Source organism: Mastomys coucha, unplaced genomic scaffold (genome assembly GCF_008632895.1).
Source record: "Mastomys coucha isolate ucsf_1 unplaced genomic scaffold, UCSF_Mcou_1 pScaffold6, whole genome shotgun sequence".
Lineage (NCBI taxonomy): Eukaryota > Metazoa > Chordata > Mammalia > Rodentia > Muridae > Mastomys > Mastomys coucha.
This window is the reverse complement of record NW_022196912.1, coordinates 112,249,605-112,266,949: the sequence shown is the minus strand read 5'-3', so window position 1 is coordinate 112,266,949 and position 17,345 is coordinate 112,249,605. Positions and strand designations below refer to the sequence as shown.

At 38.2% G+C, this 17,345-nt stretch overlaps 1 protein-coding gene across 6 annotated transcripts in view; it reads left to right on the top strand.

The window, feature by feature from the left end:
* The window catches only part of Galc (galactosylceramidase), a 68,288-nt gene that overhangs the window by 9,505 nt on the left and 41,438 nt on the right, over nt 1-17,345 (top strand). For all 6 annotated transcript variants that reach the window (XR_004114066.1, XM_031355317.1, XM_031355316.1 and 3 more), the window contains exons 2-7: nt 94-162; nt 343-406; nt 2,761-2,874; nt 4,951-5,090; nt 8,890-8,928; nt 13,100-13,230. Coding sequence is in view for 5 of the 6 variants with exons in the window: in XM_031355317.1 (XP_031211177.1) it covers nt 94-162; nt 343-406; nt 2,761-2,874; nt 4,951-5,090; nt 8,890-8,928; nt 13,100-13,230 (557 nt within the window). In the remaining variant the exon portion in view is untranslated. The remainder of the gene's footprint in view (nt 1-93; nt 163-342; nt 407-2,760; nt 2,875-4,950; nt 5,091-8,889; nt 8,929-13,099; nt 13,231-17,345) is intronic.

Here is a 17,345-nt window from a genome sequence, read left to right as displayed (position 1 = left end):
GTGTGTGTGTGTGTGTGTGTGTGTGTGTACACTATAGACAAATACAGATGATCATACTTATTTTCATATTTTTGAAAACTTTCTTTTTCCCAGGCAACCTCCCGGCTTCTAGTAAATTACCCAGAGCCCTATCGTTCTGAAATACTGGATTATCTATTTAAGGTAAGGAAGAATAATCACCTAATGGGCCTGTGATGTTTTGAAAGTATATGGTGAAGTTCAGCCTTAGAATTTCTCAGCTTTCTGATGGAAGTTTGGCTCTTCTCTCACTGCACTGCCCAAGGCCTCTGCGAGGTTTTGCATGACAGAGCACACTAGTAACACTGTTACTTTTTTCCACAGCCAAACTTTGGTGCCTCTTTGCATAGTCTAAAAGTGGAGATAGGTGGTGATGGACAAACAACAGGTAGGAGGATTTGGGACATGGGTTTCCCTGACATTTTACCTGTACTGAAACATGGGACTGAAGGAAGATCGCCTCATTTGAGGAGATTGCTCTTCAGCAGAGCGGGTTTTACTTTTCTCCTTTTATATTTTCAGGTGTGTGCACATGCGTACATTGGGCTGTGTGACATCACCTTGCTGGTCTGGCTTTTCTTATTTTTATTTATTTATTTATTTATTTATTTATTATTTATTTATTATTTGAGACAGGGTTTCATTGTGTAGCCCTGGCTGTCCTGGAACTCACTCTGTAGACCACGCTGGCTTATTTTTATTTTTAGGAATCATGTTAAATGTAAAATTTCCAAAATAGTATTGAGACTTTAAATTGCTCATTGAAGTAATCATTAGAGAGACAAATCCAGTTTTCCAAAACTCATGCACATTTGGAATTTTATGGAAAAGTTATAAGAAACATTTATATATAGAACATGTAAGATGTTATAAACTTTAAAAATATACTATAAAAGACATGTATTTTAGAGATACAGATATAGCTTTTTAAAAAAATAACCAAAGATAATTTAAATAAAGATACACCCTTCATAACCAAATTTTAAAGTAATTAGATATACTTAATGCTTATAGGCCAAGTCTGTTAATATTACTTGAGAGCATTTTCTGTGTATTGTCTTCCTGCTAGTGATTTCAAGGTAATTTTTAAAAAAATGATTGATTTTTATGTTATGGGTTTTTTGTCTGTAGGGGTGTATGTGTACCAGGAGCATACTCCGTGCCTGCAGAGGCCATAAGAGAGTATTAAATTTCCTGAAACTGGAGTTTCCAATAGTAGTAAGCCATCACATGGGTGCTGGGAGCCACGCCCGTGTTCTCTGGAAGAGCAGACTTTACTGCTGAGTCTCTCCTGAACATGTGCTTCTACTGGAGTTTGAGGACAGAAGCCCTGGCTTCTGGTGTAGTAACCTAGATTTGGCTACTTATCAGGGACGTGGCAGTGGTGACGACAGGAAGGCCCTCTTATCATGCAGACAACTCTGAGTGATAAGAAAAAGGTCTAGTGACCCATGCATGGCTTCTCTTGGAGGGCCCCACAAGGACTTTGAGGCTCTGTTGAACAGGGGAGTGAAGGCTTTAATCTGTGGTTTGGTTAGCTAGAGTTGTGCGTAGTTGGCAGAGCAGGTCGCCTTGGTCAGGCTGTGGTCTGATTGCCCATTCCTGAGGCTGCTTCTTGCAATGGTCCTGAGAGGTTTTCTCCCTGAGAGGGTAGCCTGATTCTCTTTCTAACCTTTTGGGGGTAGCTTTAATCTGTTGTGATAAAGGTGTTTGTGGATCAGAACTGCTGTTCTTAGAATCCAAGGTAACTGCAGGGCAGCCCAAGTTAGGAGAACTCAGAAGGAAAAAAAATTAAAGAGGCAAAATGAAGTCAGAGAGGGAGAAAATGAAAGTGAGGTAGGTCAGTTACTGGGCTCTGCTTCAGTGTTCGTGTTTAATTTATGCTGAAAGAAAAAAAGGGAAAATCAAAGCTGGAGGGAACCTCCTTAAAAAGCTTTTCTCAAAAAAAAAAAGTCTTATGTTAAAACCTTTTAGACAGGGAGCTAATGCTAATGCGGTACATTTGCTGAAGCTAAATTAGAGATAAAGATATATAAATGCAATTCTTAGGAGTTCTCATGCTGATATTAAAGAAGAAATGGGCCAGGAAGTCATCTTCATAGGCCCATGAGAGCACAAGAGGATGTTGACCTCAGAGACCTACTTCTGGCCTTGATGTTTCCTCTGCTGGCTTTGAGTGCTAGCACAGGACTTTGCTATCGCTGTAGTAGGCATGTATATTCACCTTTTCTTAGAGCTTTCTGTGTGTCATGGCTGTTATATTGTGGGATCAGGGCTCAGGAGTACAGGAATTCACAGCCACGGTTGGGAGGGAGAGCTCAGGTGATGTGGGCTTCAGGCTGGAAAACCTCAGGTTGAAAGCGCAGCAGAACTTAGTCCTGGGGTTGTTCAGTAATGTGATAGTATTCCTCTCCGTACTGCTTTTAAAATAACATTGTGGCTTTATTGTTTAAGAACCTACAGTGTTTAAGATAATGAAAAATATGAAATAAGATACTTTGCAAAGCCACCTTCTTACATAACTCTCATCTGCACAACTTCTGAACCAGAACTAAAATACAGGAAAAGTACCACATTAAAAAATTGTTTTAGTATGTGTTTGCATGCAAGTGTGTGTGTGAATATGAGTGTGAGTATATGTGTGAGTCTCTCTCTCTCTCTCTCTCTCTCTCTCTGTGTACTTAAGTGGCTCTAGAAAGCACATCCTTGGGTCATGTCCTTCCTTTTGCTCTCCCTATTCAGATGGCACTGAACCCTCGCATATGCACTATGAGCTAGATGAGAATTATTTCCGAGGCTATGAGTGGTGGCTAATGAAGGAAGCTAAGAAGAGGAACCCAAATATTATACTTATGGGTAAGGTAAAGTGCTTAGGACTCTCTTTTCCTTTAACTCTTAAATTTGGAATCATGCTTGTAATGTCTCTTTTAATACATAAGTACTAATTTTTGGATATTATGCCTATACTACCAGCTATGAAACATATACCAGGAATGAAATTTCATTGTCACTGTTTATTATGTTGTGTCTCCATGCCTTGATTGATTGATTTTTGAGACAGAGTCTCCCTTTGTGACCTACTGTAGCCTGGACCTTGCTATTAACCCAGACTGACCTCTGCCTCATTCTCCTGCTGTCTCTGAAGTGAAGTCTCTGGTTGTAGGCTTCCCATCATGCCTGGCTTGTTATTTTTAAACCTTGGTGTCTTAGGGTTTCCATTGCTGTGATGAAACACCATGACAGACAATGCAAGCTGTGGAGTAAGGTTTTGTTTCTTTTCCTGCCTTACACTTCTGGCTCACTGTTCATCATCAAAGGAAGTCAGGACGATAACTCAAACAGGGCAGGAACCTTGAGGCAGGAGCTGATGCAGGGGACATGGAAAGATGTCTCTTACTAGCTTGCTCAACATGGCTTGCTCAGACTGCCTTTGTATAGAACTCAGAACTACCAGCCCAGTGATGGTACAACCCACAATGGGCTGGGCCCTCCTCCATTAACCACTAATTAAAAAAATACCCTACAGGCTTACATACAGCAGGATCTTATAGATGCCTTTTCTTAATTGAGCTTCCTTCCTCTCTAATGACTCTAGCTTGTGCCAAGTTGACATAAAACTGTCCAGCACTCTTGGTGATGTTAAGATCACCAGAGACTGGCGATTCTAAACAAATTCTGCATCCAATTTCTACGTTTATTGGGTTTAGATATTAGCATTGGACACAAGTGAGTAGTTGCTCAAGCTGGCCTGTATTCATTTCACCATTCTGTAGCAGCATGAAATACTTTAAGTAGCCAGCGCATAGGGCTTTTATCACTGGAAGTCAATTTGCTATTTTGATTACATTCAGACTGAGTTAAATAAAATTATGGCCTATTTTAAATACCTAAGTTACTGAAAACTAGTTCCCTTGATAATTAAAGGAAAAGAGTATTACTTTCCAAATTAAAAGACCAATAAAGAATGTATTCCTCCAAATGGCTTTTTATGAGAGATTCCAGAAATGTTTGAAACAGTGTAAGCATCATTGACTTGAGCACATGCTCCCTCCCCACTGTCCTGTTTCCAAGGTGAGACCTCATGTAAATGTTTGGCATGCTAAACCACATTCCAGTAAAGACTCACATGGTAGACCTTTGCTGTACTTAGCAGCGCATTGTCTTTAAAGGGTTCTGTTGTTTCAATGTCATACTTTTTATATAGTGAAATTAGCTTAGGAAAAAACACTGTGTCAGCTTGATTTTGATTTTATTTTTTAGCAGCAAACTAGATTGGTCATATATTTGAGTGGAAATGAGCTGCTGAGTTTATTTTCAAACATTGTAGCTGAAGTAGAAATTATAACTAGTGCCTTTCAATTTTCTCTCCTAACTTCACAGGCCAGAGTTACTGAGGTTACACACCTGGGTGAAGTTCCCTCACCCAGCAACACTTCCCTGTTGACTCATTGACATTTATGTGTTCACTTAATGGCCGAGTTAGGTTTGCTGATCTTGGTTGCCTGGCCTAGTGACAATTCAACCTTAGTTTGTAAGATATCATCCTCGTTAGTGAGAACTTCATGTTGCACTGATCATACGAGGGTTGTTTTGGAATAAGCCTTTCAGGGCTCTTCAGTTTGACCACAGAGAGCAAGAGTGTAAAGTTAAACATCCCTGTAGAGAACAGAGGTGTTAAAACGTGCATTTCTTCCTGTTAGAAGATACTGTGAGGTGTTGTATTTTTATTTAATTTCATTTTCTTGAAAGGACAGTAGGAAGTATAGGACATGCATGTCAGGATCAGTAAGAAATCTTGGTTTCTTGATTTTTTGCATTTGCATGTGGTGGAGTCTCTCCTTTCAGCCAGCTCTGGTGCACTGGTTTCTCAGCTGTCTCCGTGGTGCCAGCACTGTTTCACGTCCTCTTCTTTTACCTTTATTCTCCCTACAGGGTTACCATGGTCATTCCCTGGATGGCTGGGCAAAGGTTTCAACTGGCCTTATGTAAATCTTCAGCTCACTTCCTTCTATGTTGTAAGATGGATTATGGGTGCCAAGCATTATCATGACCTGGACATTGATTATATTGGGGTTAGTAACAAAGTTTAACATACTTGGTTTTTAATTTTATTTTTGTATATGTATAATTTTAGAAAGTAATTAGATTTTTGATCCATTAGAAAGATTTACAACCATACTTTAGGTATAGAAATACACTTTACATATTGCATAACACCATAACAGGATGTTTTGATATAGGTTTTATTTTTTAATTATTATTTATGTGTATGGGTATTTTGCTTGCATGTATGTCTGTGTACCATGTGCATGTAGTGTTCTTGTAGGCCAGTAGAGGACATTAGGTAAAGAAGGAAAAGAGTATTACTTTCCAAATTAAAAGACCAATAAAGAATGTATTACTGGGAGTTACAGATGGTTGGGAACCTGATTGTGGGTGCTGGGAATTGAACCAAGGTTCTCTGGAAGAGCGGCCAGTGCTCTTAACTACTGAGCCATCTCTCAGCCCCTTGTTATAGTTTTAAGAAGATAAAAGGGAAATTCTTTAGGTTTCAATACTCAGACCAGATTTTAAAAAGCACCTTTTCTAAATTGATCAATAGGGAACCTGTGTTCAGGGCCTAGTTCTATTTAATTCCTAGTCAGTGTGGCGGAAAGGAAGCCCACGTTTTATATCATTGCCTCAAAACCAAACCAAACCCAGAAAACCATGTTGCCAGTTTTAGGGGATGCATAAATGGTTCTTGTTATTTTGGGAAACAGAAAGTTGAGCTCATATATCGACCATGAGAAAAACCAAGCCAAATCACCCACGATGGAGTTGAAACTAAAAAGACTCAGTCCTTCCCCCACCCAGTGCTTGCTGCTGCGGCTCTTTGATGACTAATCCTTTTGTATCATGAAACTGATTTGTTATTTTGGTGTCTAATAACATTACAAATGAACCACAGCTGACCTCTTGTTGCTATTCTTTGCCAATCTAAATTATTCTTGCCTTTGAACAGTACTGAATATTTTCCTCTACATTTAATTTATTTTCACAGTAAAACATTTTTAATTGTCAAGTTTTCTTTGCCTAATTTTACTTTTGAGATTTTAATCACATGGCTCTCTTCCCTTGCTTCCCTTCTCACATGCCACTCCTGACTCCTTCACATTCACTGCCCCCTTTTTTCACTAATTGTTCTTGCATGTATATATGTGTATGCATACATGTATATTCCTACATACATCCTGTTCGGTCCATATAATGTAATTGCATGTATGTTTTCAGGGTTGACCGTTTGGCCTTAGACAACTAATTGGTGTGCTGGTCTCTGGGGAAGGCCACCCCTCCCCTTCACAGTTTTCCTCAGTTGCCTGTAGTTCTTTGAGGCCTCATGGCTTCCCCCTGCTTTTCCTCATGTCTGCTGGTAGTGTCCTTGTTTAGCTCCCATTTGCGCAGTCATGGTAGTGAGACTTTATGGGTGTCATTTGTGACTTTCCTAGGAGTCATAATCTCACTGCAAACTTCCTGAGCTCTTACAGTCTTACTGCCCAGTCTACTAGAGTGTTGTCTGAGCCTTAGGTGTGTCTGGGAGTGTTTTGTAGATCTGTCCATTGGGGTGAGACTCCACAAGTCTGCATTTTGATTGGCTGTGGTTAGGATTTTTTTTTTTTGTACCAATCCAATTCAAATTTTTCTCTCAAAGCCTTTGTTGTTGTTGGTTTATTTTGTTTTTGTTTATTTTGGTTCTTTTTTGTCTGTTTTGTTTTTGTTTTTATTTTCTAAGACAGGGTTTCTCTGTGTGGACTTGGACTGTTCTAGAACTAGCTCTGTAGACCAGATTGGCCTTGAACTCATAGAGATCGACCAGCCTCTGCCTCCTTAGTGCTAGGATTAAAGGTGTGTTCCACCGCTGCTTGGCTCTCCTTCAAAGCTTTTTATCTAGTTTTTAAACAATAATGTGGTTCCTCTATACTTTACAACTTATTCTCAATGTGGTGAGTTTGCTGTTAGTGCCCTAAGCCAGGGATTACCTGATTTATTTATTTATTTATTTATTTATTTATTTATTTATTTATTTTTTTTATGTTTTATAAAGAGCTAGTGCTAGGTTGGTGAGATGGCTCAGCGGGTAAGAGCCCTGACTACTCTTCTGAAGGTCCTGAGTTCAAATCCCAGAAACCACATGGTGGCTTACAACCACCTGTAATGAGATCTGATGCCCTCTTCTGGTGTGTCTGAAGACAGCCACAGTGTACTTATGTATAACAATAAATCTTAAAAAAAAAGAGCTAGTGCATAAATATTAAAATTGGCATTAATAGGTCATTGTCGATAGTAAGATACATAAGCATTTACAGTGTGACTGGTTTCAAACTGAAGCTGTTTTTCATTCTTAGATCTTGAAAATACAGGTGATGGACAAGATTTTGCAGGCTACTAGAAATCTACCTCTTTTGTCCTAAACTGTTATTTAACATCTTTTAATGTATTAAAAAGTCTAAAACATTGCAGCTTTACTGAGTTTGACTGTTGGAGGCTAGCCACATACTTCAAACTGTACCCCAAAAGTCTCACACGTAACCATAGCGGGTCTCCATAAACATATGTGTTTTAAAGCATTTTAATACAGTGTTGACAGAGATTGATACTGATTTGAAGTGTTCATGCACTTAAAATATAAATTATCAGCAAGCTTGTCCTGAGTTTGCTCTGTGGTAGAACAGTGGCTGTTGTGTTCCAGCAGAGACAGGACTTCTTGTCAGTGAGAGACGGACACTGCTGTAGATCCATGATCCTCTTAGAGGATGATTAAGGCCTGAGGATGAGCCATGGCCACAGGCAGGCAGGCAGCACATACTGCTTTCCTCTCCTTTTCCAAAGTACAGCTGACAGTTTGCATCTGGGAACTTCTTATTTTTAAATGTTGGTACATTTTACCCGTTAGTGTGATTAAATGCAGATGGATCTCTAAGATTTCTGATATGGTACATGTTCACAAAATATTTCCTGTGAGTGATGGTTAACTGTCTCATTTTAGTCACACGCATCAGGGAGGCAGTTTTTAGATAAGTTCTTTATCACACCTACACTCTAGGCTCATCTCTAGACTATAGGGCTAAAGGCCTGGAAGTTCCCTTTCAGCACTGAAGCCGCACCCTCAGGATCCTGAACCTAAGAGGACAAGCAAAGCGTGATTCCTTTTATCCTTCCTCAGTAAGAGCCTGCTCTTGTGTTCTTGCAGATCATTACATTTCTCTGCATAGGCAAATTCCTTCTAAAGTTCCTTCTAACCATTCCCTGATATATAATTTGCTTTTTACTATGTCTGTATATTAGAAATAATTCTATTTCAGTGATTCTCACACCTGTTTGTTCTCCAATGTCCATTGTACCCTTTGGTACATAGAATTATAATTTGGTACATTAGAAATATAATTCTAATATTTTTTGCATGAATGTATATTCTGTTGATGGAAATCTCTGGAATAAATGCCTTATTTTGAAAAAAAAAGATTTTATGTATATGAGTATTTGGCTGTGTATATGTATGTGCACCACATGTGTGCCTGCTGTCCACTGAGGCCAGAGGAGGGCCCTGAATCATCAGGAACTGTACTTAGAGATGCTGTTGGCCACTGCAGAGTGTTGGGAAATGACTCTGGTCCTCTGAGAGAGCACCAAGAGCTCTTCATGTTGTGCTGTCTCTCTAGCCATATACATGACTTTTTGAAAAATATTTTCTAGATATTTTTAAAAATATTTAAACTGTTAAAAGCTATTTTGCTATATAGAAGTATAAATTGTATGTAGTGCTTCAATGACTGTTCATTTTCTGACATTTGTAAACTTTCATTTCAGACACTTTGAATTTTTGTCTTGCAGATTTGGAATGAAAGGCCATTTGATGCCAACTATATAAAGGTCTGTAAAACTAATCTCTTTTTGCTTATACTTTCATGAAAAGAAATTTGGAGGATAGTTAGATTAGAAACCTTATTTTTTGACATCCTAATTTGCTAGGTATGACATGAGATTAAATTCTTCCTGCCTGTCCTCCTGATACTGAAGACTAGATATGTAACCCTTCACAGGCCCTGAGTGGCCTGTATCTGAAGGCTTGGGGTGAATGTTGTTTTTAACGTTGGAGTAGGGTTGAGTTATGGCTAACGGTGGAACTCATGCTTACTAGTTCCATTTACAGCTACAAAAGAAACAGAACAAAACAAAAGCATTAGGTAGGCATAGTGCTTCACACCTTTAATCCTAGTCCTTGGGAGGCAGAGCTCTGAGGTTTGAGGTCAGCCTGGTCTACACAGTGAAGTCAGTCTTATAGAGAAACCTGATGTCAACAAACCTGTATATGTGTATGACCTTAGTTTTAGAATTCGGATAAACATTAAAACAACTGGATTATTTTGGATTTTAAAGACTCAAGAAATTTAGCTTTATTCTTTATCATATTTCTAAATTTCTTTGAAATACTCGTAATATTGTTGGAGTGTTCTAGTTACATTTTTGCCTATTATAAAATATTCTGACCAAAAGTAAGTTTGGGAAGGAAGGGACTTATTTGGCTTACACTTCTCAGTTAGTCCATCACTGAGCCAAGTGCCAGGTTAAGAAGCAGGGAGCAGGAACTACGGAGAAATGCTGGTTGTCGGTCCCTGATCGACTAGCTTTCTTATGTAGCCCAGGACCATCTGTCCTGGGATGGATGGTGCTGCCCATTATGGATTGGACCTTCCCGTATTAGTTAGCAGACATGCCCATGGGAAAACCCTCAAATGAGACTCTCATGTGACTCTAGTCTGTGTCAGGTTGACAGTTATAGGTAAGTAGGACAGAAGATGTTGTATAACATGGCTCTGTGTGAAATCACTGAACAAGTAGTATGCAGTATTTAAAAATCTTAGCCTGCACTGCTTTTCTCAAGGCATTTTAACACCTTCGAGTCCCTCCCAGGAGGCTGCTGCTTTGTCGTCAGTTTTAGGAAACAGAAAAATGAAAGTTTTGATTCCTGTCATTGGAAAACCCCAGTAGTTTTACTTTTCAGAATTAGCTGTTTACTGGTTTATTTTTTATCACTATTTGTCTTGTCATTCATATATATAAAATGTTATATATTATAACAGCAGAGAAGAGGGGTACTGGCCCAGTCAATAGGATACTGTGGTGTACTGTGCTAAGGTGCATTTTATTTTTATTTATTTATTTTTTTTAAGATTTATTTATTATTATTATAAATGAGTACACTGTAGCTGTCTTCAGACACACCAGAAGAAGGATTCAGATTTCATTATGGGTGGTTGTGAGCCACCATGTGGTTGCTGGGATTTGAACTCATGACCTTCGGAAGAGCAGTCGGTGCTCTTGCCCGCTGAGCCATCTCACCAGCCCAGCTGAGGTGCATTTTAACAAGTCTGTGTTAGAAGGAGGTAGGGTATTGCTTTGAGGGGATCCATGACAGCCACAGTGAGGTGGTCAGTGTCAGTGCCAGGCTGCAGGCATGAAGTAGGGTGGTAAAAGGTGATGTCAACGCAGTGTCAAAGGTTAAGAGGTAGTTTATTCTGGAGACAAATACAAGTGATGTGGTCTAGAAACAGATTTATCTTATTCCAAATTTCATATTCAGGTAGAAGCAGATTTATGAAGTTCCATAGTAATGGAACAAAGAAAGTCATAAATCATGACACTTGTCAAATGCATTAGTGTGGAAACATTAAGTAGGCAGTCACAACAAAGCAGAAAGATCAACTGTAGGCATCAGATGTGGTTTGATGACACTTTGGGCCTGTTGGCTGGTAGGAAATAGAAAGTAGTTAAGTACTACATGCCCAGATGCTCTGTCTGTTGATGTGGAGTTTTAGAGGGCTAAAGGTAGCCTGTGAATTATACGTAGGCTCAGGACCTGGCACATTCCACCCTCTCCCCATAACCGAAATTCTGATCCATCTACTGCATCTTCCTAGGAGTTCTTGTAGGACTGGTTTGGTATGGGAGGTGGCATAGTGGGTCTATTAGAAAACTGGAGCACAAGATTATTAGTGGGAGGTTATGAGCTTTATTAGTCAGAAAGGGGCAGGAACAGATGCCCAAGTTAGTGCATGCCTAGTGTAATGCTCATGATAATAGGGCTTGTTTCATTTGGGGGAACATTAACATTAACATTGGGTTCCCATTTTCTTTTAAGTTAGCAATTAAATTGCTGCTCTGAGATTCACTGTCATTGAGTAGTCAGACTTCACTTATTTTTATTTTGACCTTGGGTTTTCCTAAATGTCTCAGGATATAGAAGCATGTAATTTATGCTTTCTATTTTTAGAGCAGGAGGGTTTATTGGATTTTGTGATCTGTTGAAATTCCTATGGCAGAGTGAAATCATTACAAATGAATAAGGTACTCAGTTCATGTGGCTTTATCAAATACATAGTCCCTATTGTGTGGTGAGATGGCTTCTGGAGAGAGGAAGGGTTTGTTCCTAACAATGGAATATATATAATACCAGTTAGTTATGTATTCTGTCAAGTGTATCACTTATTTTGGGATTATTTTTGCTGTGTAGTTATGTTTAAGATTGACTTTGGTTTCATGGTAATTTGTAATTATGGTGTCTGGAAACCCCCTTGTATCTGAGAGTTTTAGAAAGATGTGAATGTGTGAATCTCTGGGCCTCTCAGACGATCCTGCCTTCTTTACCTGTAAATAGATAAGTGGATATAGTTTGGGGCTAGGAAGGGGTGCTCAATAAAGATGATATTTGAGATGTCATAAACTCTGCAGAGAATGCTGTAATCATACTGACTGTGAGATAGAAACTGATTAATAAATCATAGCTTACAGATTACATGCATTTAAAAATGTTTCAATTACACTGCAGTTAAAAATATGCACAAAATTCCCCATGAATTTTTAAGAGTAAGTTTATTAAGACTAGAAGTATTGACAGTAATAAATGAATGCAAGATTGACTACTTTTTTTCTGTAAGAATAGGAAAAAAACTTGAGTAATAAAACACAAAATTTGATTTTCTAGTATAGGGTAAGGGATTCTCTGTCCTACTGACCTTTTGGGGTTAACTGGAAGTCCTTGAGAGATCGCTTCCACTGTCACTTTATCTGTCATTATGTTTCTTAACCTAGGACAGTACACAATATCATGAGTTAAAAAAAAACTATTATAAAGAACACCATGGATCCAATTACAGGATTTATTTGCTTCTTTAAAAGTACATTTGTTAGAAATTTCATCTCAGAAAAATTAGAATATTAAAAAGAGCTGGTGAAAATCTTCACTTTTCCTTATGTTAGTGTGTCCAGATATCATTGAACACCTGGTATGTATGTCAGAGACTGTCCAGTATTGACAAGATGTAGAGCAGGGCTGATGGTATCAATTTATAAAGAAACACCTTTGGTATAGAATCTGTCCCTTCTGATCCTGGGTCATTGGTGGTCTTTCCTCTGTCCCTGTTTTTCATACAGACAATCTATCCATTTTGATGTTTTGGGGAGAATTTTTTCCCTGATAGAAGGTTGTGTTGGCCTGTAGGTTTTGTTGACAGATGGCTCTGCAAGTTGACCTTATTTTCTATCCTGTTTATAAGCATGAAAGACAGGAAAGCAAAAATGGATACTTTGATAGGAAAGCTGGTATGTGAACATTTAAGGACTTAAATTTTCAATAATAATAGAATTTTTAAATATATAGAGAAATACTTAAAATGTGATGTAGGATAGGAGTATTTTACCACATACAAATGTTTCAATTCTATCATGTCTACATAGAAAATTTGAGGAAGAAAACATACAGAAAGAAAAAAATAACCATTATTTCTACATAATACTCTTTGATAAGTTTCATGTACACCCGTCCTCCCCAACTCCATACTTTTTGTTGTTTAGCATAATTTTAAACTATGGAGGAGGAAGATGCCTCTCTGGCATTGTGCCGGATACTCAGTCCTCTGAGGAGCAGTGCTGACACTATCCTTAGAATGTAGAATTCTGAAAGACATGCTGGCTATTTTGGTTATATTCCAGTAACTCAAGGCTCACTTGTAACCTTTGCTGTGTCTTGTTTATGTCTCCCAAGGAATTAAGAAAAATGCTGGATTATCAAGGTCTCCAGCGAGTGAGAATCATAGCAAGTGATAATCTTTGGGAGCCGATTTCTTCTTCTGTGCTGCTTGACCAGGAGCTCTGGAAGGTGGTGGATGTTATAGGGTAAGGTGTGACTTACTTTGAACACCTACACTTTGTGGTTTCCGTATCTGGGTGTTGAGCATGCATTTCCTCTGCCTTCCCTGCCCTTTGATTACACTCCTGTGGCAGTATTTACTCAGGAAGATGCTGTTTGCTCACACTTCATTCCTTTCTCTTGGAGATGTGTATTTGGGGCTCTGTGACAATGAAATGCATTGGTGACTTTTTAAATAAATCAGTTAATGTTTAGATTAATAAAATAGGGCTTTATTTAGATTTAAATTCAGATATCTAATTTTAGAAATTAACAAGGCAATGTTGTAAAATTAGTACCTAACTCAGTTTTCCTGTGACTCTGTTCATGTGCATTTAGTTATGTTCTCTGACTGTAACTATTTTCTTGTATCCTCTATTTCTTAATCCATTTATGCCTCACAGCTCTCTGGATCCTAACTTTGTCCTGAATTGTGTTCAGCAGTTTGTTTTTGAAAAGTAAACAGATGTTCTATGTACCATGACAGCATATAAGCATTTGAAGCCTGCCTGTGTATGAAGTTTGATTTTTAATCAGTGGGGAGATGGCTTATCTCTTCATATACTTTATTTTTAAATGAAAATCTTGGATTTTATTTTTTTTAGTACTTTATTTTTGTCTTTCATTTTCAGTGCTAGGGATGAAGGCCAGGACGTCATCCATGCTAGGGAAGTGCTCTACCACTGAGCTGTAGCCCACTGCAAGGGTTTTCAATGTATACAGAAGTATGCTGAGGAATAATATGTTCTGATCATGCAGCCTCTGTCAGTAAGAACCTGTGGTCATTCTTTATTCCTGTGTCCATCCATTTCTTTTCCCATCTTGTCCGTGTTCTGGAAGAAACTTTACACAGTGTGCTGTATGACTTCTATACAGGTTTATCCTGTCTCTCTAATGATATAGATTCTTTTTCCTTTTATCATAAATAATACCATTATTATAACTAAATGTGTAATTGTTTCTTGATATTATCAATTATTGATCATGGCTGTTTTGTAGTTTTAATTGCTTGGATCTGAGTCCATTTAATATTAATGCGTTGGATCCAGTTGATTTGTAACTCAGTCCCTTTAGTATTTTTTTGTCCTTTTAGCTTTCTGCAGAGAATGGGTTCTTTGTTCTGTGAGGTTTTCTTAGTTTAGATTTTACCAATTGCATTCTTGTGTTTTATTTAACATATGTCTACCCTATTTTTCTGGAAAAACTGATGTGATTAAAATTGTCTTGGGCTTTTTTTTTTTTCAAAAGAAAGTGTAATTATAAATTTATATTTAAGCACTTCACATGGAAGATTTTGCCTTTCACTAGAATGTGCGTGGATAGCTCAGGTCTGAGGGGAGCAGGTGTATTCTTGAGTGATTTGACTAGGAACACTGTTGAGTTGGAGGATTGTACTTCAGAGGACATTTGCAGTTTGAGCACTTATTACTCATATGGGTATTCTGGTGCAATTATTTTTCCTCTGAGCCATTACTTTAGTTCATAGTTTCTTTTGTTCACATTAAGTCATAAATGCCAAATGTATTATTTAATTTTTTTCCTAGAGGTATGTTTTCTGACTTAGGATATATTTCTACTAGGATACAGATTGGGTTCAGTACATAAATTCACTGAACCCAATCTGTATACTAATTGCATTGTTCAGGTAGTCTGTGCAGAGCTGCCGTGTGTATTTCCTCTTCCTTCCTTCAGTCCGACTGTCTTGTCTGGGAGACTTGCTGCCCTGTTATTGACATGTAGATAATGTTTTATCTCTGTGCTTTGTAACTGTTGGCGGTAGAAAATGCCATCCCGTGACTCATTTGGTATTTCTTAAGCTAAATTCTGCTTTATATATGCTTAAGAGGATCTTGCTTTCATTTTTATTACTTTTAATTAATTTTTTTACTTTCAAGATCATTTTATTTTAGATACATTTCTTGCATGAATTAGATTTTGCTTTTTAATGCTGCTCTGAAAAATCGTTGTATTTCTTTTTAAATATTTGTGGTTTGTGTGTGTGTGTGTGTGTGTGTGTGTGTGTGTGTGTATGTGTGTATGTGTGTATGTATATGCCTCATGTAATATGTGCTCTTGGAGGCCAGAAGAAGGTCTTGAATCCTCTGGAGCTGGAGTTACAAGAGTTTGTGAATTGTGTGGTGTGTGTGTTTGGGAACTGGATTTGCATCCTCTTGAAGAGAGCAGTAGCTCTATTAACCACTGAACCATCTCTCTAAGCCCCACATTTACAGTGTATGGTATAACCAGTACTTGTGTTCTCCATGTTGCAGATATTTTCTGTTATTGAGTGGTCTATATTATGATTCTGCTGATGCAAAAATCTTTTGCTATGGTGTTTGCCTTTTTGGTTCTTGTTTAAGGAGTTATTTGTAACAAGACTTGTTTTGGTTTCTACTGTTCACAGTTGTTCTGATTCACAGCTTGATACTAGTTGTTTCAACTGGAGGTAATTTTATCTTCTAGGAAACATTTGGCATTGTCTGGAGGTGTTTGTAATTACCTTAGCTAGGTAAAGTCATGCTCTTAATATCTTGTGGGTGGATGCCAGAACTGTTTGCAAATATTTCTGCATACACAGGTCAGCGCTCCCATGTTAAAAAAAAAAAATTACAAGCCAATAATTTCAGTCATGCTGAAATTGAGAAATTGCTTTATGCTCACATGCTGTTCTCTTTATTGTTGTTGTTTATTTTTTAAACAGTGGTGATGAGACTCAAACCACATCTGGGGTTGGTGTTCCTCGTGCAAGGCCATTAGTCTTTTTGATAGTTTGTCTCTAAGTCATAGACCTGTAGCTAGTGAATTACCACAGGCTGAACCTCCATATGGACCAATCACCAGGGACACTGTAAAGACCTCAGTCAGGTTGGAAACCTTTCTAGACAGTACCTCGAATTGTAACTACTAATCTGACCAGTTAACAGTTCGCCTATTTAAGATTAGTAAGATGACACTTCATGTTGGAGAGTATCGTTTCCCTATACTGAACACTTAGAAATTTATCAAGAAGGGAAACAAAGCAGTTCTCATCTTTTTATCATAGCTTTACCAGAAAGAAAAAAATCCTGGAAAAGAATGTTCTGTCTTTAAGGTTTGCAAATCAGTCAGACATGTGCACCATCAGAAAACAAGGGAAACTTTTCTCTTTAATGCCATCTCTGAACTTTGGATGGACTTTGAACTGCTAGCCTTTTGGTTCACGAATATACATTTACTTGTTCTAACTTATGAAATGATGCACACTTTTAGCCCCAGTATTCAGAAGGCAGAAGCAAGCAGATCTCAAGATTTCAACAAGCTGTTTGCATAAATGCATTGTTGGCCACGTGGGATGTTGATTTTGATTGGTCACTAACAAATTCCAGATAAGAAGAAAAGACCTTTATTGGGGGTTTTCTTCTTTGTTGTTTTCTCTGGCCCAAGGCTGACCTCAAGTAATCCTTCTGACTTCAGTCCAGAATGTGATTACAGACTTGAGTCACTACATCTATCTGCTTATGATCTTGATGATGACACTACACTACAGACAATTCTCCTGAGGTCAGAATGACCTTGAATGCTTAGTCAGGTTTCTATTGCTGTGATGAAAACACCATGACCAAAACCAAGTTGGGGATGAAAGGGTTTATGTGGCTTGTATTTCCAGATCATAGTCCATCATTGGAGGAAGTCAGGACAGGAACTCAAGCAGGGCTGGAACCTGGAGACAGAACGAAAGCAGAGGCCACGGAGGGAGGCAGCTTAACTGGCTTGCTCAGCCTAACTTCTTATAAAACCCAGCAGCACCTGGCCAGGCATGGAGCCACTCACAATGGGCTGAGCTTTCCCCTGATCAGTCATTAACGAAGAAAATGCCTTATAGCCAGCTCTTATGGAAGCATTTTCTCAATTAAAGTTTTCTCCTTTAGGGTAATTCTAGTTTGTGTCGAGTTGACAAATAAAGCCAGCAAGTGCAAATGCTTACCCCAGCTAAGCAATTTTGTGACTTTATTTCAGTTTTATGTGTGTGAGTTTTTTTTTTAATTTTATTTTTATTTTTATTTTTTTTATTTTATTTTAGATATTTTCTTTATTTACATGCGAATTTCTCCATTCCCAGTTT